The sequence below is a fragment of the Notolepis coatsorum genome, assembly GCF_963971535.1.
Source record: "Notolepis coatsorum genome assembly, chromosome: 15".
NCBI classification, from domain to species: domain Eukaryota; kingdom Metazoa; phylum Chordata; class Actinopteri; order Aulopiformes; family Paralepididae; genus Notolepis; species Notolepis coatsorum.
In genome coordinates this window covers 23695816-23718823 of record NC_140179.1, presented here as the reverse complement: position 1 = coordinate 23718823, position 23008 = coordinate 23695816, and the positions used below count along the sequence as shown (strand labels likewise).

The following is a 23008-nucleotide window of genomic DNA, read 5'->3' as shown; positions in this document are numbered from 1 at the left end:
GGTGGTGCCACAGGAATGTCTTTAGTTGCGCACTCTGTAGGGTAATGCAGTCATCTATGTTGGGGTCTGTGGAGGCGACTGTGCTCAGTCCACAGAACATAGGTTTCTTGTTCTCAGCCTCCTCTTTACTTGCTTCCCGTGGGGTGGGCGTAGGCCACTCTTCTTCCGGGAGCTTGAGGAATTCTGGTCCGTCACTGTAGATGTTGCGACGGGTGAGGTCATCCAGAGACATTCCCCGGGTGATGACGTCAGCTGGGTTGTGTTTGGTGTCCACATACCGCCAGCTCGCTGCTTCTGTTAACTCTTGAATCTCGGTGACTCTGACTCCCACGAAGACTTTGTATCTGCATGAATCAGACTTGATCCATGTGAGTACTGTCGTGGAATCTGACCACAAGATTGTTCTGTGCACCGGAATGGTGAGTTCACGTTGGATTAACGTGGCTAGATGCGCTCCTGCTAGGGCTGCGCAGAGCTCTAGACGCGGGATAGATTGTTGCTTTCGTGGGGCTATTCTTGAGCGAGCCAGGATGAAAGCAGTGTGTATCTTTCCTCCCTTCTCTTGGGCACGCAAGTAGGCCACCGATCCATAGGCTACTTCGGAGGCGTCGCTGAAGACGTGTAGATCAATCTTGCATGTCTCTGGCCTCACTGTGGATGGGAAGTAGCTGCGGCGTATATTGACGCCTGGGAGTGAGCGGAGTTCCGTCTCCCACTCTCCATGTTGAGGCAAGGTGTGCGGGTATTGGGTCGTCCCAGCCCTGGTCCTTGTCCCATAGTGCTCGTACAATCATCTTTGCCCTGGTGGTGTAAGGTAGAATACATCCCAACGGGTCATATTGTCTGGCGAGTGTTCTGTACACACTCCGTCTGGTGGTCGGTGTCGCCGTCGACCTTCCCTGCTCTGGAGTCAGGGGTTTGTGTCTATAGTGGAGCGAGTCTGTTTTGAAGCGCCAGACTGGTCCTAGTGTCATTTCTGGGGCTTCTCCTGGGATGGTCGCCATCCAGGTCTCGCTGCTGGCAGCCTTGTCCGCGGGGGAGAGGCTGCGCAATACGTGCGGGTCACTGCTGGCCCACTGCCTGAGATCAAAGCCGCCTTTGATCAGGGAGGCGCGTAGCTTGATTAGGAGAGCCTCGCCTTCTTCTTGAGTCGAAACGCTTTGTAAACAGTTGTCCACGTAGAAACTGTTCTTCACACTGTGTCGGACCTCTTCATCTGCTGCTGGGTCCTCTGCGACGTGTTTCTGTAGTGCAAATGTAGCACAGCACGGGCTGCATGTGGTTCCGAAGGGGAGTACTTCCCACTGGTAGATGGCTGGGTTCTCATCTCCGATCCTCTCTCTCCATAGGAACCGCAGCAGGGGCTTGTCCTCCTCCACTAGTCTCACCTGCAGGAACATCCCTTTGATATCCCCGCTGATAGCCACCTTGTCCTGGCGGAAGCGCAGTAGCACGCCTAGTAGGGAGGGGCCGAGTGTGGGGCCGGGCAAGAGCTCTTTATTCAGATTTTGGGATCCGATCTGGTAGCTGCAGTTAAACACAATGCGATCCTTGCCGTTGTGGTGGACCTTGTGATGCGGCACGTACCATGATTCGGTCGTCTGATCGGCCTCTTTAATGTCAATCTTTGTCACGTGTCCCGCTGTGATTAGCTTCTCAATCTCAGCGCGGTACACACCCTCTTGAGCGGGGTCTTTGGCTAGGCGCCGCTCCGTGTTCAATAGATAGCGCTCCGTGGCGTCTTTCTTTGCGTGAAAGGTGGGCATTCCCTCTCGCCTCAGGAGTGGAGTTGCGTATCTCATCACTCCGCCGACTGTGACTCTCTTTGTCCCTTGCTCGAGTAGGTTGATGGCGTAAATGTCTTCTTTAGAACGAATATCTTTCTTTTCGTTCTTAAAGGGCATTGTCTCTAGTGTCCATAGCCTCTCGACATGCTGCAGGAGAGTGGTGTCTTCTTCTGTCGTTCTGGAGTGGAGGCAGCTAGTGGCTGCTGTTCGGTTGAGAGATTTAGCGAGGGGGCCTTGTAGTGTCCACCCTAGGTGGGTCTCGACTGCTGCAGGACAGCCTCGGGGTCCTGTATGGACCCGGTCAATCGGGACTATGAGTTCTGCATGGTCGGAGCCTATCAGCAGGGTCGGGGTAGCGCCGTCTATGAGCGGGATAGGTAGTTGACGCAGGTGCACATATTTATCCATCAACTTGGCGATGGGGTAGGTGTACTGCGATAGTCCTATTTCTTGGCTGGTGAAAGCATTTGTAATCCTATACCGTCGCTCTGGCTGCCCGTTTGCTGCGATAGTGAAGGAGACATGCTCGCCCTTTATCGTCTTTAAATCTCTTCTTATTGTCCGAATCGTCATTTGGTTCTCGCTCCCCCGCAGTCCCAGCTGGGCCGCAGCGGACGCGAGCAGAAGGGTCTTCTCTGACCCGTCATCAAGGACGGCGTAAGTGTCCATGACTTTATCTTGGTAGCTCAATGTCACACGGACTACCTTTAAGAGCACTTGGGCGCCGCTGCTGCTGGCGGGGTCAATGTACATGACACTTGCCTTGGTGCCGCTCGATGGTGCAGGTGAAGGCCGTCTTCTGTTACTGTCGTGTAGTATATCTAGATGGGCTCCGTCGCACCGACTGCACCTTTTCTTTAGGCGGCATTCGGCTGCCATGTGACTGCGCGCACATCGGTAACAGCGCCTGTTGGACTTTATCCATTGACTCACTTCTTCTGCATTCATCTTTGTGAACAGGTCACATTGTGACAGCCAGTGTTCTTTCTCACAGTAGGGGCACACCATCTTCCACTTCTCTTTTCTCGAGGGGGTACTGTGGCTCTTACTGCTCGGTACTGACTCTGATTGGTGCATGACAGTCACCGATCTTCTTCCATCATTTATTCTCCTGGGTCCCTCTCTGGAGCTTGGCGTGCTCCGCCCGAACGTATCCAGTCGTAAGCTGCTGACTTCTCTCGCCAGGAAGTTGGCTAGATCAAGGAGGGATGGTTCGGGGCCGTTAGGATCCCGGTAGTCTCTCTGCCGCCTAAAACGCTCTTGTCTTGCGGGTGGCAGCTTCTCCAAAATCCTCTCGACGTTAGAGTTGGCGTATAGCTCATGCATGCCCTTTTCCCGTTGCGCTCCCAGCATCCCTACCAGGGACTGCACTTTGATTGACAGGTCGTCTAATGAGCGATTGTCTGTTGCTGGGGGTAGGCGATCAATATGCCTTATCTCTTGGATTACGTAATCCCATATACGTCCATATCTCTGGTCCAGCGCTGCTAGGGCCGCGGTGTATGGGGTCGTAGAGGTGGCATAGGCTAGCGCTATATTGTGCGCTCGCGGTACTTTCAGGTACTTCAGTAATATTGCATACTTGTGGCGTTCATCAGCGACATCCACCATCATTGTCTCTAAGCACATCCGGAGCTCCGTGTACTGTGCTCGATTCTCATAGGTGAAGTCTGGAAACGACGGCGTGGCAATGTATGACGCCGTGGATGGCTGATACATCGGCGAGCGTTGGGGGAGAGACCTCCTAGGCGAGTCCCCTCTTGCGCCTCTCTGTGGGCTGGTACCGACAGGGTACCATGGCCCGCTGGTCCAGGTGCTATTCCTCGGGGCTGGTCGTGCGTCGTGCTCACCCGTGAATAGAGTCGGGGGTCTGTAGCGCAGCGCCGCGGGGGTATAGCCTGGGCTGTACTGGACCTCCTGGTCCGGTGGAGTACTGTGCTGTCGTCGGGCTTGGTTCTCCTCCTCTCCCTCTTCTTCCTCTATCAGGTCTTCCAGATCCTGTAGTCGTTTATTTAGCTTCTCCGCAGTGTATGCCGCTCCTTCCTTGTAGCTGGGTCTCGCTTGGACCGGTCTGGGAAGGGGGTCTGCGGGGGGTATAGGCTCGGTCTGTTGGTCAAGTTCAGGGTCGCTTGCTCGGTTAGGAGACGCTGCCCTTGACTGTTGTCTCGACGAGTTCCTTGAACCCCTGGCGGAGGGAGAGGGTGTTGCCTTGAGGATCAGCTGCTCCATTAGTTGCGCTTGTAGCTTGTCGCGCTCGGCTTGTAGTCTGTCGCGCTCGGCTTCGCGCTGGATGAGAGCGAGTTCGCGCTCTGCGTCTCTTTGGGCACCGGCAGCGGCACGCTGGGTGTCTGCTCGGTCTCTTGCCATATTCTCTTCCGTCTGAAGGCGTCTCATCTCCAGGCGTATGCGCTCTTCTTCGCTCCGTTGTTGCGCTTGGAGTTGTTCGCGCTCGCTAAGCGTCTGTGCTTGGAGACGATCGCGTTCACCCTGAAGTCGATCGCGTTCGGTAGAGGCTGTCAGGCTGACGAGGAACGCCTGTTGTAGCATCCTCTCCGCTTCGCTGGGGGAAGGCGGTTGTGGAGGTGAGCCGCTCCTGGGTGAGCCGCTCCTGGGTGTACTCGTTGGGGAGTCCTGGAGCTCTATTTCCTCGGCGCTCTCCTCCTCTTCTTCCGTGCAGAGTTCTCTCTCTGTAGGGTTGTCTTCCTCCCGGGGCTGGTCGGGGACTACTTCTTCGGGATTGGCGGGGGGTAAAGGCATGTCAGCTCCCTCCTGGTCCCCACCGTGAGCTTGGTCAGTTACATTAGAACCTACTGGGGCCTCTGTGGTCGGGGAAACCTGGTCGTTAAGGTCAGACATAATTTTACTTTCTACTTTTACCGCGTTTACCGTTTGTCGAAGGCTAGGTAGTTGACTGACAGCGTAATCCTCTAAGTACTGAGGTGTCTGTCGTCTGCGCCGCGGGCGTTCTACGTTAGGAGGACCGTTTCGTGGAGTGTTCATCATAGGCCATTTTAATATTAATAACACTATATTAATATTACACTAGTTACCCTCCGGCTCGAAGGACCAATTGTAACTGAGGGGTACAATTCCCTGACTGTATTGATAAGTATGGTATTAAACCACTACCTCTTGTACTTTAACTTCTGGCCATCCAGTACATGATATAAATATGATGAACACTTTCCCACCTGATGAAACGAAGTCCACACAAATGTACAAATCGAATATTTTATATAGCAAAGGGTATATACAACGTTCACTTGATGACATTTATGATTTGAAATGCACTTGTATGGCAAATGAGTATTCGTAGGTAAATCAACATTGAATGTCCAATCTCTGGTTACGCAGGGAGTAAGTATACAACCTGGTTCTTTAGGGAACTATAGCGATGGTACTTAAATGATTATAGCTGGATACACTAAGGGGGGGGGGGGTCCCGCTGGTTGTAAGACAGTAGGAGGGGGGGGTTAGAAGAGCCGCTGGCGGTATCCCATCTGGCCGACTAGGCCTGCCGCGATAAGCAATAAATCGATTAATTGCCGCGATAATTAAAATTAATGCAATGATTTTGACGGGCGCGATTAATTGCTATTTGCGCGTTTGTTTTAATGAGGCGGAACCAGTGCCCCTTGTCAGTCACTGTCCGTGTTGGGAGGCGGGCCGCTGGCTTTACTACAGAGCAGAGAGCACAGCACAGGAGCTCCGTGGGGCAACACCACATAGCTTAACTACTACTAAGTGTTGCTCCTTTTAACCAAGTAGCGTTATTTGTAGTGTAACGTTAGCGTTTTAACGTTAGTAGCTAACGTTAAAACTAACTTAAAGTTAGTTGTTCACCAACAATCTCAACATTTGTTTTATCATTAGCTCATGTCGATCTACTAGTAGCATCAGCAAGCTAACGTTAGCTGGCCCCAGTCCACTAGCAGCATGTCGATCTACCAGCAGCATCAGCAAGCTAACGTTAGCTGGCCCCAGTCCACTAGCAGCATGTCGATCTACCAGCAGCATCAGCAAGCTAACGTTAGCTGGCCCCAGCCCATTAGCAGCATGTCGAAGTAGTAGTAGCATCAGCAAGCTAACGTTAGCTGGCCCCAGTCCACCAGCAGCATCAGCAAGCTAGGATAATAACAACAATACTTCCGGTCCGGTCGGTGGGCTTCAAAATAAAAGTCTAAAACACCGGAAAAGACGGAGCGGTGGGCTTCAAAATAAAAGTTTTGGGAAATAAATGTCTCAAAAAAAAAATCTCTAACCGGTCGCAATAATATCGCTTATCGCGATATTTTCGGGGGCAATTAATCGCCCAGCAAAATTTGTTATCGTGGCAGGCCTATGGCCGACGATTTCTTGGGAGAATTCAAAGTCTTGAACACGGTGCCCACAGAACCTCGGTCCGCAGATGAATACAGCTGGACCCTCTGGTGGACGGTAGCTGCCGGTCCACAACGGAGAGACGTGAGGCGACCTCACTGGTGTAGAGCGCCGTCTCACCTGGACTCCTCTCCGGGGGGTAGTTCCAACACTCAGCAGTGTTGGCCGTTATCCATGGAATAATCAAAGCACCCAAAGCATAATCCAAGCCGTGGAAGGCTCGCCGTCGTCCGGGTAAAGTAATCCAATGTACAGGTCTCCTCGTCCTGGCCCGGAGCTCCTCGGATGCAAGCACCACTAGTGGTCTGCCCAGCCTGGTTAAGACTCCAGATAACGTCAGGAACGATGGGGGTACTGATAACTTTATAACTCTAACCGAACGATGCACCATACATAATAGACTATTATTAGCTTAATAGAAATACGTCCAACTCGACGGTATAGTGCCAAACTATGACAATTCAACTATTAATCCACACGATATCTCAATGCCTATTCTGAGGCCAAGTAGGCCTTACTGCACCACACGTGCGTCGTGGGTGAGGCTTCGCGTCTGTTACTCGGTTGGAGGGTAAAGAACTAATGGACTAAAAGAAAGTTCTACTTTACTTGCGCCATATATATATGCGCTGTGAACAAATAGTACCATTCGTATTTCGCCAGACGTATTCCTACGCGGAACCGGGCTTGCCACGACATGTTGGGCGGCACGATTGAACTTGAACCTAGGGGTATGGCTGCTGGCGCCAGGTTCTCGTCCAATGGTAGAATGAAACTATTATGGGCTGTTTAGTAGACTAAAGGGATATTCAGTGCATATTGTACAAGGAATATACAGGGGATATCAAACGATATACAAATACTATTAAATATATATATATAAATAAATATATATATTCGGTTTAATCTGATCCTTCACAACATTTACCAATAGGTTAAAGTGTTATTAGTGAAATATTAGTTCTGGAAATGTATTCAGAAACTAGTGAATATCGACGGAACAAAATGCCCGCAGCCATTTAGTTTGTAGTCATATGAGGAGACCCAGGGCTTTGGAATGGCGTTGGAATTTTGAAAAACTACACTACCCAGCTCAAGCCAGTTCCTGTCAATCAAATGACTTGTGGAGAAGATAGATACCAGTTTCCTCTCTATCTGGCTACACATTAGCCTAGCTTAGCACAATGAATGGAAGTGGACAGTGCCGGTTAGCCTTCGGGAGAGGTGTTAGTTGGACAATGCCTAGACTAACCGGCACTGTCCGCTTCCATTCATTGTGCTAAGCTAGGCTAACATGCAGCCAGATAGCTTTCTACTGAACGCACATAGAGGAAACTGGTATCTATCTTCTTGCCTCTCTCTGGAGAAGACGGTAAGTGTATTTCCCAAAATGTTGGCGTGTTGCTTTAACACAATTGAAATGTTTTGCTGATTTCCTGGTCTGATCAGTTAGTTGTGTGTATAACATGGGTGTGTGTGTCCTCTCTGTCAGACTCCGAGCCCACGCCAGAGAACAGGCCGACCTCCGCCCCGTCTGGCCGGACAGGCTTGCGTCCCGCATCAGCCTTCAAGTCCCGCTCAGCCCCGGTTCTGGACCCTTCAGACCCCGACTGTAGAACCTACCACGACAAGGTCCACACACAGATCAGCCCTCCCAAGACCTCCGCTGTGAGTACACATGAAGATTAGACTCATATAGACATGACAGCTGGGAGTAAACAAAGATTAGATTAGTAAACATGAACTTTATGTAAACATGAACAGTGGATTTACTTTAGATTAGATTAGATTCAAATGTATTGTCATTATACAGCACAAGTACAGAAAAGAGGTTTGGCATCCAACCAGAGTGCAAATGTAACAGTAAAGTGCTTATTAGAACATTAACTACATAACATAATGTAGTAAACAAACAACGTATTAACTACATAACAACATAATGTAGTAAACATAAGCAACTTATTAACTACATAACATAATGTAGTTAACATAAACAACTTATTAACTGCATAACATAATGTAGTTAACATAAACAACGTATTAACTACATAACATAATGTAATAATGTAGTAAACAAACAATGTATTAACTACATAACAACATAATGTAGTAAACATAAACAACTTATTAACTACATAACAACATAATGTAACATAAACAACTTATTAACCACATAACATAAACAACGTATTAACTACATAACATAATGTAGTTAACATAAACAACTTATTAACTACATAACATAATGTAGTTAACATAAACAACTTATTAACTACATAACATAATGTAGTTAACATAAACAACTTATTAACTACATAACATAATGTAGTAAACATAAACAACTTATTAACACATAACAAATATTTGTTTACACTGTTTATTTCTCATTTTTCTATTCAAATCTAATTGTATTGCTTATATCTATGTATTTCTAGATTACCTGTACCTCCCCTCCCCCATGCTGCTATGATTTCCCCAAGGGGATCAATAAAGGAATATCTTATCTTATAATAACGTTATGCCAGAGCTGCGCACGATAATCCTCGAATGACCCACACACTGTGAAAATCATTAAAAATGACTTAAAGGTGACGTGCATTATAAATGGCTTTTTTCAGTGTCTAGCATTGTATTATAGTAATAGGAGTTAGTATCAATGTGTCTGTGTCTCTAAATACCATATTGGCGGATTGCTATCATTCAGGTCAGACCATTTCCTGCTCCAGTTAATTAGGTCATTCTGATTTGACTCTCATTGTGACGTCACGTGGCGCTGGGGAAGCGGATAGTGATCCAATTGGCTCTGTGGTTGTACTGCATAGAAGGGGACCTGCTTATCTCACACACGCAGCTTTGTTTACACAGTGCTCCGTGTCTCTGTCTCTGTCTCTGTCTCTGTCTCTCTCTCTCTCTCTCTCTCTCTCTCTCTCTCTCTCTCTCTCTCTCTCTCTCTCTCTCTCTCTCTCTCCCTCTCTTGATTAGAAATATAAAACAATGCATTTTTTTGAATAAAACCTTACAGGGGTGTTCCATAGACTCACAAGAATTGTGGCAAGTTGCCCAAATAGTGCTAGGAATAGCAATGCATGTCCCCTTTAAGGCCCTAATGACTGATTAGTCAACTCATCAACAGTCTCAGTACAGATTACTGCCTCTGCTCTTATTTCAACAATGATCTCTCAGTCCCTCTTTCAGCGCTTGTTGTATCTCGTTTTATCTTTACCTTACCTCTCTCTCTCTCTCCCTCTCCATTTCTCTCTCCATCTCCCTCTCTCTCTGTCTCCCTTTCTCTCTGCGTCGTATTCACTCCCCTCACCTCTCTACCCCCCTCTCTCTTTCTCTCTCTTTCTCTTTATCTCCCTCTCCCTCTCTTTCTCTCTCTCTATTTCTTTATTATCTTTCTATCTCTCTCTTTATCTCTTTCTCTTCCCCCCCCCTCGCTCTCTCTCTCTCTCTCTCTCTCTCTCTCTCTCTCTCTCTCTCTCTCTCTCTCTCTCTCTCTCTCTCTCTCTCTCTTATCTCTTTGTCCCCCCCCTCTCTCTCTTTCTCTCCCTCTCTTTCTCTCTTTCTATCACTTTATTATCTTTCTATCACTCTCTTTATCTCTCTCTCCCCCCCTCTCTCTCTTTATCTCCCCCCCCTCTCTCTCCTTCTCTCCCTCTCCCTCTCTTTCTCTCTCTCTATCTCTTTATTATCCTTCTATCACTCTCTTTATCTCTTTCCCCCCCCCTCTCTCTCTATCTCCCCCCCCCCCCCCCCCCCAGGAGCTAGCCTCCATCAGGAGACGTGAGCAGGGTGTGCGTCAGGCTCTAGCAGAGCAGAGTCCAGGGGCCTACATGGACCTCTTCAAAAGGTAGGTGCCCTAACTAGTGTGCACTCCAGCCCCTGATTGGAGGGGACACTCACATTCGAGCCAAATGACTTGTGTGATTGGAGGATGTCTCGCCCTCTGAAGGCTTTATTCTGGGTCATCTTTAACCTTGAAGCTTAAGTGGCAGGTGTCCAGATTATTTTAGCCAAACTACTGGCTAAGAAAAGACAGAGGTCCTTAGAGTTTTAAAAATTTTAAATGTTTTGCAGTATTACCCTCATTTACATTGTTATGAAATCAGTTTGTTCAGAACATTATACGTTAATGAATTAATAAATAAAAAGAGAAGAGGCTAGAAGTAGTGTGTGTGTGTATGAATTAATGAGTGTGTGGCTGAAATTGGTGTACATCGTGGTTTGACCTAGTATAGGGATTTGGCTATTATTTACACAGCGGCCATTTTGCTGTTATGTCATGCTCGGGTTGGGATTTTCAGGTTGGAGAGAAATCCCAACCTGAGCATGACAACAGTAAAATGGCCACTGTGTGAATATGGTCAAGGATTACATTGTATGTCAGTATTACAACAGAACACACACTTCTGTAACAGGCTCCCATTGAAGACAACACAAGCTGCATTGAAATTAAGTTTAAGTTTGTTTATTTATTTTTTTATCCAGGGACAGTGCACATTAATGAACATCTTCAGTTTCCACATCAATGTAAATGTGGAATCTGTAGTCCCTGCCTACCAGTCTGAAACAGTCTGTTGCGACTATCTGTTAAATTAACTTTAAATCAACAGATTATTACACGTTCTCTTCATTTCAGTTGTTGTTGATGAATAAATGTATAGATGTCATATCAAACACTATAGAAAAGACAAAATCCCAATGAATTGTGACTAACTGACCCTCAGGACACTGTTTATTTACCTGGTGAGACAGTCTGTATAGCTGACCCTCTGTGTTTATTTACCTGGTGAGACAGTCTGTATAGCTGACCCTCTGTGTTTATTTACCTGGTGAGACAGTCTGTATAGCTGACCCTCTGTGTTTATTTACCTGGTGAGACAGTCTGTATAGCTGACTGTGTTTATTTACCTGGTGAGACAGTCTGTATAGCTGACTGTGTTTATTTACCCGGTGAGACAGTCTGTATAGCTGACTGTGTTTATTTACCTGGTGAGACAGTCTGTATAGCTGACCCTCTGTGTTTATTTACCTGGTGAGACAGTCTGTATAGCTGACCCTCTCTGTGTTTATTTACCTGGTGAGACAGTCTGTATAGCTGACCCTCTGTGTTTATTTACCTGGTGAGACAGTCTGTATAGCTGACTGTGTTTATTTACCTGGTGAGACAGTCTGTATAGCTGACTGTGTTTATTTACCTGGTGAGACAGTCTGTATAGCTGACCCTCTGTGTTTATTTACCTGGTGAGACAGTCTGTATAGCTGACCCTCACTGTGTTTATTTACCTGGTGAGACAGTCTGTATAGCTGACCCTCTGTGTTTATTTACCTGGTGAAGCAGTCTGTATAGCTGACTGTGTTTATTTACCTGGTGAGACAGTCTGTATAGCTGACTGTGTTTATTTACCTGGTGAGACAGTCTGTATAGCTGACTGTGTTTATTTACCTGGTGAGACAGTCTGTATAGCTGACCCTCTCTGTGTTTATTATTTACCTGGTGAGACAGTCTGTATAGCTGACCCTCTGTGTGTTTATTTACCTGGTGAGACAGTCTGTATAGCTGACCCTCTGTGTGTTTATTTACCTGGTGAGACAGTCTGTATAGCTGACTGTGTTTATTTACCTGGTGAGACAGTCTGTATAGCTGACTGTGTTTATTTACCTGGTGAGACAGTCTGTATAGCTGACCCTCACTGTGTTTATTTACCTGGTGAGACAGTCTGTATAGCTGACCCTCTCTGTGTTTATTTACCTGGTGAGACAGTCTGTATAGCTGACCCTCTCTGTGTTTATTTACCTGGTGAGACAGTCTGTATAGCTGACCCTCTCTGTGTTTATTTACCTGGTGAGACAGTCTGTATAGCTGACTGTGTTTATTTACCTGGTGAGACAGTCTGTATAGCTGACCCTCTGTGTGTTTATTTACCTGGTGAGACAGTCTGTATAGCTGACTGTGTTTATTTACCTGGTGAGACAGTCTGTATAGCTGACCCTCTGTGTTTATTTACCTGGTGAGACAGTCTGTATAGCTGACCCTCTGTGTGTTTATTTACCTGGTGAGACAGTCTGTATAGCTGACCCTCTGTGTGTTTATTTACCTGGTGAGACAGTCTGTATAGCTGACCCTCTCTGTGTTTATTATTTACCTGGTGAGACAGTCTGTATAGCTGACCAGGGCCCTATTCCCCGTACCTGGTTCAACTAAGTCGATCAAAAGTCCCATTATCCAGATTCAATTAACCTGATGTTTGAATCCATGCTTTCCCTGTTCCTCAAAGGTGGATTCTGTCTCGTTAATTCTAACCAGACTTGATGCTCAGGATAAGTGCGCGCGGCCACCTCAGCTGAAAAGACAGCAGGTGTCGATCGCAGAAATCCAGATTTTCTAACGGCATTGATTGATTGATTGATTGATTGATTTAAAACTTTATTAACAGATTGCAGAATGGGTACAATACAGTACGGCTCAATAGCCTCGCCGACAAGTTAAATGCATAATCTATAGGCTAATGTTAAGTCCCTCATTACCCCAATCAATCAGATTATATTTCTTTAAATGTGCCTGATGGCAGTAGGCTTAATGGAATGAATAATCGAATGAGATCTATTGCTAGCGAAAATAATTAGTTAAACTCTTTCAGAATAAGTAGATACAAACAAGCCCAAAGAGTATCTAATTGATACAAATTAATAGATGCTTATGAGGATATCTGTACTGTATGCGCTCGGCTTAGGTAACATGTACTTTATATATAAATACAGTTTTCAAGGCGCGACCCCCGAAATAAGAGAGAGGCTTGGAGCCGGCTATACAGTTTCACTATTAATCAGGTTTTAATCTGTTTCGGACATAATCCATATGCATTGAATTGATTAACCTTTGGTTTATACCAGTGACACATGTTCATCATCAGATAACAGTGCTTGAACAGATAAATGCATTTTCTCAAATGCATTAATGTCAACGGCTCATTCAATTTCTCAAATCCATCAAACAGCGCATCTCATCAGTCATTTTAATCCCAGTTACAATATCACAATAACGTGTGAGTGACAGTGATACAATCCAACAATCCACAGATTCAGATTCCTCGTAATTCATAATCCACAATCCACGCATAGACACTTCAATTTATGCTTGAATGAAACACAATCCGGGCGCTCCGTTAAGCAAATACATCCACAGCAGAGAATATGAAACTAATCAGAGCCAAACGCCCGATAGGTTTCATTCATTAAAAATATCCCTGCGGGATTCACATTTGCAATGATCCGTTATTAAAATAACCACATGCAGTGTGTATCGCGACTCCGAGCGCCGTATCCGTATAAATATGACGTGCATTATTTAGGACAAAGTAAATCTATAGGCTGAATATGATTTATTATCAGCATTTAGGTCTATTATTTTACATTTCAAAAGCCCCCTCTAGGAAAACGAAGCACAAAAACATAATTTAGAATGGTATAATGCAGATCTACACTGTGGTAATTATTTCAGGAAGCGAGCTGGCATTTCTTTGCGAGGGTGTGGCCATGGTTCATCCAGCTAACTGAACTTAACCCTGCTCCAGAGCAGGTTCAAACTTTCTGATCTGTTACCATGGCGATTTAGAAAATCCGACGTCGGGGAACGGAAATGTCTGGCTTAAGTCAAGCTATGCTGAAAATTATCCGGGTACAGGGAATAGGGCCCAGGTGAAATAGTGAAATAGTCTGTTTCTGTCACCAGATCTGCTCCAACAACCAATCAGAGTCAAGATCCTGAGCTCGCCATCAGAGACAGTCCGGACCACAGGGAGGACAGCAGGTACATTCACCAGTACACACCAGTACACACACACACGCACAAGCACACACACACGTACACACGCACACGCACACACACACACACACACAGGAACACGTTTAACGTTTATAGGCCTGATATTCTATATTCATATTTCAAATTGCATGTGTCTGGATGGCAAAATTCAGTACTGTATCTACAAAAAAACCTGTAAATCATCTGCCCTTTATTCATTTGCTTAGATTTTTAGTACACTTGATCTCAAGAAGGTGCTGAATGAGCACCTACATTTTTCACGTCTCGTCAATGTTAGCATGGTGTTATTCACCGTCAAAGATGACTTACTATGACGGGCATTTGACACAGGTATGTGTGTCTGTGTCTATGTGTCAGTGTGAGTGTGTTTCTGTCTCTTGCCTGTCGCTGATGGCAGATTCCATGCCTGCTCAGTAGCAGCTGTCATCACTGCATCAGACAGTGTCAGTAGGCAGAGCTGCATCAGTGAGAGAGACACAGACAATACAGGCCTTTAGTACCGAGTGCCAGGGATGCTGTTCTTCAGCGGTGAACAAAGCCACCTGACAGCTTCCATCCCCTCTTTCTTTCTTTCTTTCTTTCTTTCTTTCTTTCTTTCTTTCTTTCTTTCTTTCTTTCTTTCTTTCTTTCTTTCTTTCTTTCTTTCTTTCTTTCTTTCTTTCTTTCTTTCTTTCTTTCTTTCTTTCTTTCTTTCTTTCTTTCTTTCTCCTTTCTTTCTCTATCTGTCTTTTTGTCTTTCTTTCTTTCTTTCTTTCTTTCTTTCTTTCTTTCTTTCTTTCTTTCTTTCTTTCTTTCTTTCTTTCTCCTTTCTTTCTCTATCTGTCTTTTTGTCTTTCTTTCTTTCTTTCTTTCTTTCTTTCTTTCTTTCTTTCTTTCTTTCTTTCTTTCTTTCTTTCTTTCTTTCTTTCTTTCTTTCTTTCTTTCTTTCTTTCTTTCTTTCTTTCTTTCTTTCTTTCTCCTTTCTTTCTCTATCTGTCTTTTTGTATTTATTTCTCTTTATTTTATTTTCATAGATTATTATTATTACTCTCTGTCTCTCTCTCTCCACCTCTCTCTCATATAAGTAGATGTAGTTTCCTGTCTTTCTGTATTTCTTTCTTTCTTTTATTTTCATACATTATTATTATTATTATTATTATTATTATTATTATTATTATTATTATTATTATTATTATTATTATTATTATTATTATTATTATTATTATTATTATTATTATTATTATTATTATTATTATTATTATTATTATTATTATTATTATTATTATTACTTTCTCTCTCTTTCCCTCTGTATCTCTCACTCTATCTACATCTATCTCATTCTCTCTCTCTCTCTGTCTCTGTCTCTCTCTCTCTCTCTTTTACAATAGAAAGTGTTTACCAAAATATATAGTAAAGCGTCTGGTAAAGTGTCTGGTAAAGTGTCTGTAAAGTGTCTGGTAAAGTGTCTGGTAAAGTGTCTGTAAAGTGTCTGTAAAGTGTCTGTAAAGTGTCTGGTAAAGTGTCTGTAAAGTGTCTGGTAAAGTGTCTGTAAAGTGTCTGTAAAGTGTCTGTAAAGTGTCTGGTAAAGTGTCTGTAAAGTGTCTGTAAAGTGTCTGTAAAGTGTCTGGTAAAGTGTCTGTAAAGTGTCTGTAAAGTGTCTGTAAAGTGTCTGGTAAAGTGTCTGGTAAAGTGTCTGTAAAGTGTCTGTAAAGTGTCTGGTAAAGTGTCTGTAAAGTGTCTGGTAAAGTGTCTGTAAAGTGTCTGGTAAAGTGTCTGTAAAGTGTCTGGTAAAGTGTCTGGTAAAGTGTCTGTAAAGTGTCTGTAACGTGTCTGGTAAAGTGTCTGTAAAGTGTCTGTAAAGTGTCTGGTAAAGTGTCTGTAAAGTGTCTGTAAAGTGTCTGGTAAAGTGTCTGTAAAGTGTCTGTAAAGTGTCTGTAAAGTGTCTGGTAAAGTGTCTGTAAAGTGTCTGTAAAGTGTCTGGTAAAGTGTCTGTAAAGTGTCTGGTAAAGTGTCTGGTAAAGTGTCTGTAAGGTAAAGTGTCTGTAAAGTGTCTGGTAAAGTGTCTGGTAAAGTGTCTGTAAAGTGTCTGGTAAAGTGTCTGTAAAGTGTCTGTAAAGTGTCTGTAAAGTGTCTGGTAAAGTGTCTGTAAAGTGTCTGTAAAGTGTCTGGTAAAGTGTCTGGTAAAGTGTGGTAAAGTGTCTGGTAAAGTGTCTGTAAAGTGTCTGTAAAGTGTCTGGTAAAGTGTCTGTAAAGTGTCTGTAAAGTGTCTGGTAAAGTGGACAAACTTATCAACCAGACAAAATGTACCAGAACTTGGCTGGTGTTCATTTCCGACCCGGCCTGCTTTTTCTTAATTTCTTTCTCATCCCTCTCTCTTTGTCTCTCTCTCTTCTTCTCCCCCCTCTCTCTCTATCTCTCTGTCTCTCTCTCTCTCTCTCTCTCTCCCCCCCTCTCTCTCTCTCTCCCCCTCTCTCCAACTCACTCTCTCTCTCTCTGTTTCTCCCCCTCTCTCCAACTCACTCTCTCTCTCTCTCTCTCTGTCTCTCTCTCTCTCTCTGTCTCTCTCTCTGTATCTCTCTCTCTCTCTCTCCATCCACAGTTCAGATGAGTCTCGTCCCAGCTCAGGCCTGTCCATCCCCAGCTCGGCAGGGGCCTTGCCTGAGGCTGTGGCCCCAGTCGGAGGCTCAGACCTGGGCTCAAGACCTGCCGTGGAGTCGCTGGAGGTCTCCGCCCTCAAGGGTAAGATAAATGATCCTTTAACACATTGTGCGCCAAGAACGGCGTAAATCGTTATTGCCCGCCATGCGTTGAACGCCAACAACGGTGTATCACGTGTTTGGGATCAATATTTCATTTATTCGCCATGGCATTCATAATTCATCCAGCCTCCCTCCGGATCGCAGCCGGACCCTGTTCTGATATTGCAACGCCTCAATACCGCCGCCTGGTGGATGGTTGGGCGAGTTACACTCACGCCAAACCGGAAGTGGCGATCTGTGCATCGAGAAAATTCCTCCGCCAGAGATATATTGTGGCGTGGATCAATATACACACTTGAGTGCATTTGGATCGCTTTCGAAACGCAATAATCGATATGATTTCGGCGTTTATTGCGTCATACAAACCGGAAATGGATCTACGACGTCAAATAATTGGGATATTTTTCCTCCAGTCTCATCGGCGAACGGTAAGAGGAAACTAACGTTACTTTCAGCTTGATTGTCAATTTCTTTGTTTGCAATCAGTCTGATCAATATATCAACCCATACTAAATAAAGCCGTTACTGACGATCAAGGAATTATAAACGACCCCCCCCCCTTCACGCATGATGAAGCATAATGTATACTGATCATATACATTTGAATTTTTTGATATAGCGTGTATAGGAAAGAAACGCCAATCGATAATCTATCATTATGCTTCAGGGCCTATAACTAGCGTTTTTGGAATTACAGCAGAAAAGCTTAAAAACATACTTATATTCTCGACGGTATTAACACAACAATGTATGAATGAAAAAATATAACGTTCCCACATCCGGAACGATAGATACCCGATGTTGAATGGGCCATAGTAATGCAGATATAGCTATAATATTTAAAAAGTTATAGCCCTGCAAAGAAGGTAAACATCTCCATATGCTTACAGCGGTGGCAGAGAGGGCATAATGATGGGCACAATGCATGGCGTCCAATGTGTTAAAGAAAATAATTTCTTTCTGTACTTTAAATCTGAGTTGCATGTGTGATGTCACTACAAACCTCTCATAGTGTGTGATGATGTCACTACAAACCTCCCATAGTGTGATGTCACTACAAACCTCCCATAGTGTGTGATGTCACTACAAACCTCTCATAGTGTGTGATATCACTACAAACCTCTCACAGTGTGTGATGTCACTACAAACCTCTCACAGTGTGTGATGTCACTACAAACCTCCCATATTGTGTGATGTCACTTAATCTCCCATAGTGTGTGATGATGTCACTACAAACCTCCCATAGTGTGTGATGATGTCACTACAAACCTCCCATAGTGTGTGATGTCACTACAAACCTCCCATAATGTGTGATGTCACTACAAACCTCTCATAGTGTGTGATGATGTCACTACAAACCTCCCATAGTGTGTGATGATATCACTACAAACCTCCCATAGTGTGTGAAGATGTCACTACAAACCTCCCATAGTGTGTGATGTCACTACAAACCTCTCATAGTGTGTGATGTCACTACAAACCTCCCATAGTGTGTGATGTCACTACAAACCTCCCATAGTGTATGATGATGTTACTACAAACCTCCCATAGTGTGTGATGATGTCACTACAAACCTCCCATAGTGTGTGATGTCACTACAAACCTCTCATAGTGTGTGATGATGTCACTACAAACCTCTCATAGTGTGTGATGTCACTACAAACTAGGGATGTTCGATATTGGCTTTTTTACCGATATTGTCCAACTCTTAATTTCCGATACCGATATCAACCGATACCAATATATGCAGGGTTTCCCCCCCCCAAAAAAAACTGAATAATTTCAGGTAATTAACATTACATATCTCTTGTCGTGGAATTAACACAACATATGCATACTTTTGACAATAAATTAAATAAGAATTTGTTCTTACTTGCTTGCCTGGGTAAATAAAGGTTAAATAAAAGTAAAAAAAAGAAAAAAATATATATATATTTTTTTTTTGTTTATTTTTTAACCGATACTGATAATTTCCGATATTACATTTTAATGCCAATATCGGCCGATAATATCGGTAGGCCAATAATTTCTGACATCCCTACTACAAACCTCTCATGGCCCTCGTGTGGTAACTGGACACCTTTAGCCCCAGCACAGGAAGCTGAGTATGTCCTGACACGTCTTGAAAGATCTCATGGAATTCCTGCATAGATCCTTGCAGGCGTAGAGATGCTACTAAGTCATTGAGTTTATTGAAGAATTTGGTGGGAAAGAAAACATATTTATCCCAATTGTTATTGAATATAGGACATTTGGAAGGGTTTCCATCTGGAGGGGATGTTTCACTACAGGTTGTACATGGCATGGCGTTCGAATATCCACCATAGGCTGTTGGTCGGTTCGGTCCTCCATTCCTTCTCTGTAGTCTTTCTCTCCGCTCGACTCCTTTCGTGTGTTTTAGTGACTTTATGTTCATTTGACCTCTATTTTAGGGCGTGAAGATTCTAAACGGATAGTTTTAGAGATTTGGCATAAAACCCTCGCACACAATTTATATACACACTGTCACAGTGCAGCCAATTCACGTTTACATTACATTTACATTTAGTCATTTAGCTGACGCTTTTATCCAAAGCGACTTACAAGTTCTGTACGACAAGCCATCAGGAAGGGCACAACTCTATCAGCTGAGCAACAATGTTCATCAAAGTGTTGAGTGCTACAGTGTAGGTTAGTTTATTAGGACAAGTGCATGACAGTACGGTTAGTTAGGGTTAGATTTTTTTTTTTTTTTTTTTTTTTAATTCAGATAATGGTTGAAGAAGTGCGTCTTTAGTCGACGGCGAAAGATTGGACGTGATTCGGCTGTCCTAACTGGGGTGGGTAGTTCATTCCACCATTGTGGGGCAAGGACTGAGAATAGGCGACTTCTCTTTGATGACCCTCCCGGAGCTTGGATAGGAGTAGGTCTGAGGCGGCCAGAAGATGCAGAGCGTAGGGGTCTTGAGGGTGTGTAGTTAGAGACCATTGACCGGAGGTAGGCGGGAGCGGTTCCCTTTGCCGCACGGTATGCTAGGTCGAGGGCCTTGAAGCGGATTCGTGCAGCAATGGGGAGCCAGTGCAGGTCCCTAAGAAGTGGGGTGACATGGGCCGACTTCGGTAGGTTTGAGATCAGGCGGGCCGCTGCGTTCTGAATGAGTTGAAGAGGCTTAGTGGCAGTGGCCGGGAGGCCAGCGAGCAGTGCATTGCAGTAGTCGAGGCGGGAGATGACTGTTGATTGGACGAGGAGTTGGGTGGCTTCTTTTGTCAGGAAGGGGCGTATCCTTCTGACGTTGCTCAGGAGGAATCGGCAGGTTCTGGTCGTCGCTGCGATGTGAGCAGAGAAGTTCAACTGGTCGTCGAGGACAACACCAAGGTTCTTGGCGGTCGGGGACGCAGTCACAGCTGCATTCTCGACTGTGATTGAAAGGTCGGTTAGGGGGGAGGATTTGGCCGGCAGGTGGAGCAATTCTGTTTTGCTTAGGTTCAGTTTGAGGTGGTTGGACGTCATCCAGGCTGAGATGTCGGACAGACAGGCCGAGATCCGCACAGAGACGTGGATATCTGAGGGAGGGAAGGAGAGGAAGAGTTGAGTATCGTCGGCATAACAATGGTAGGAGAAGCCATGAGACGTGATAATGTTACCCAGTGATTTAGTGTAGAGGGAGAAGAGAAGGGGTCCTAAAACCGAGCCCTGGGGGACACCCGTCCGCAGGGGGCGGGTGGCCGACAGGGTCCCTCTCCATGACACTTGGTAGGAGCGGTCATTGAGGTATGATGACAGCCATGTCAGCGCAGAGCCAGCCACTCCCATTCCTGCGAGGGCCGCAAGGAGGATCTGGTGGTTGACTGTGTCGAAGGCTGCAGATAGATCTAGGAGAATCAGGACAGAGGAGAGGCCTTTCGCTTTTGCTAAGTGAAGTGCCTCTGTGACCGCAATGAGGGCTGTCTCTGTGGAGTGACCAGTCCTGAAGCCTGACTGATTAGGGTCTAGGAGGTCATTCTGTAAGAGATAAGTAGTAAGTTGGTTGGATACAGCACGTTCAAGTGTTTTAGAAAGGAAGGAGAGAAGAGAGACAGGACGGTAGTTGCCTATGACAGTAGGGTTCAGGGTTGGTTTTTTTATGAGCGGCGTGACTCTGGCTTGTTTTAGGGAGGTGGGGACCACCCCCGAGTTGAGTGAGGAGTTGATGGTTGCAGTTAGGAATGGGAGGATGTCTGGTGCTATGGTCTGGAGGAGTGGGGAGGGTAGCTGGTCCAGCTGGCAAGTAGTCGGACGGTTTGACGTTACCAGTGTCAGGGTCTCTGCTTCTGTAATGGGAGAGAAAGATGACAGAGTGAAGGATGAGGTTCTCGATTCAGCATTTGGAATGGGTGGGGGTTGGGAGAAGGAGCTGCGGATGTTCTCCACTTTTTCCTCAAAGAAGATCGCAAAGTCTTCGGCAGAGAAAGATGAGGGAGGGGGGGGTGGGGGGGGAGTGAGGAGGGAGGACATGGTAGCATGCAGTTTGCGAAGATTCTTGGCAGAGGCCTCGATCCTATGGTGGAAGAAAGAAGCTTTGGCATTAGTGATGGTTTTGGAGAATGTTAACAAGAGGTTGTGATATGTGTCGATGTCAGCAGTGAGGCGTGACTTTCTATACTTCCTTTCAGCTGCTCTCAGGACCTGTCTTTGTTCTCTCACTGGATCTGTCAGCCATGGACTGGGTGGGGAACGGCGGGCAGGTTTCTCAACGAGGGGACAGAGCTTGTCGAAGGAGGTTGCCAGGGCTGAAAGGAGGGTGGAGGTTGCCATCTCTGTGGAGAGAGCAGAGAAGGTGTCACTCAAAGGTAGAGCGGATAGTATGTCAGAGGAGAGGGTGGAGGGGGATAGGGAGGGCAGGTTGCATCTGAGTGAGACTGTTTGAGTTGGGGTGAAGACCTTTCGGTTAAGCATGAGAGTTAGTGAGAAGGATATGAAGGAATGGTCAGATACATGTAGGGGAGTTACCGTGGTGTTAATGATGCTGGAGTTACGGGAAAATATGAGATCCAAGGAGTTGCCTGCTTTGTGGGTGGGAGGCATGGCAGTGGGAGTCAGGTCAAACGATTGTAGGAGGGAGACTACTATGACTGACTGAGATGAGTCAGGCAGGTTGAAGTCGCCCAGTAGAAGGAGAGGGGTACCATCTTCCGGTAATTTTATTTATTTATTTAGGGCTTCTGAACATAAACTAGTCAAGTTGTCTCATGAGTGAGTTTAGATAAGATATTCCTTTACTGATCCCCTTGGGGACATTTGGGGGTCATAGCAGCATGGGGGAGGGGGGGTTACAGGTATGGGCAGGGCAATAGAAAAAAGACATAAATATAGCCAATCAAATTTTATCTGAATATAAGAATATGAGAAGAATAAACAGTGTAAATAATAATAATTAAATATGAACAGTATACACAAGGTGCAGGTGAGGGTCTGCATCTTAACTGGCATGAGCTATGTCTTGATATAGCATATCGTTTCATGTAGTAGGTTGTATTTACAGGATGTACGATTTGCAATTTTTTTGTATCCCAATGTTTCCTCTCCAGAACCAATGGAATCGAGCCAGACTCCTGACGCCCCTCCCCCTGATGCCCCTCCCCCCGACGTCCCTCCCCCTGATGACACCGACCACCTCTCTCCATCCCGGACCCCTTCTTCTGGACGTCCCGGGTCCAATGTCAAGCCCATCCTGCCCCCCATCCCCACGGGACGCAAGACCCCTGCATCGCCCAGCCCGGCTCCGTGACCCACCTTGACCAGCTGTCAGGAGATTTATTCAAGTCGTTGTGTTTTGCGTGGCTACCGGCAGTTCAGTGTCGTTTTATAATTTTTTTGCTAGTATGGTCATGAGTTGGTATTCAATTTTACTCTAAGTGGTATTAAAAAGGTCTTTAGAAAGTCTTAAATTGAACTGGTTGAAACCTGCAGATACCCTGTATATATAATCTGCAATGCTGTCAAACGGACACCTCTAGGCAAAAGACCCCCACTTGGTATTGCGCTTTGTTTACTTTTTCCGTTTTGGTCTGACATGTGGGTTGGAGTTTAGTAACTTATTATACTGTGAATTTCTCCAGAGTGGCCCATGGAAATCCAACCGACACGTCAGACAAAAAACAAATACCGTGAAGAGCATGCAGTACCGTGTTGTCATCTCTTGTACCTAGAGGGCGGTCTTTGACAACATTACAGATTCTACCTTTTTAAGAAGGAAAGAAGAAGAATGTTGCACTTCCTGCTACTTTTGTCTCGTCGGTATGATAACGATCTCTAG

At 45.3% G+C, this 23008-nt stretch overlaps 1 protein-coding gene across 1 annotated transcript in view; it reads left to right on the top strand.

The window, feature by feature from the left end:
* lrguk (leucine-rich repeats and guanylate kinase domain containing) overlaps nucleotides 1-22480 on the top strand; it is a gene marked incomplete at both ends in the record, with an annotated part of 70095 nt that extends 47615 nt beyond the window's left edge. Inside the window, 5 exon segments of the mRNA XM_084330930.1 lie at nucleotides 7660-7835; nucleotides 9932-10020; nucleotides 13903-13980; nucleotides 16574-16713; nucleotides 22281-22480. Coding sequence (XP_084187056.1) covers nucleotides 7660-7835; nucleotides 9932-10020; nucleotides 13903-13980; nucleotides 16574-16713; nucleotides 22281-22480 — 683 coding nt within the window.
* Between the last annotated feature and the right edge of the window lie 528 nt (nucleotides 22481-23008).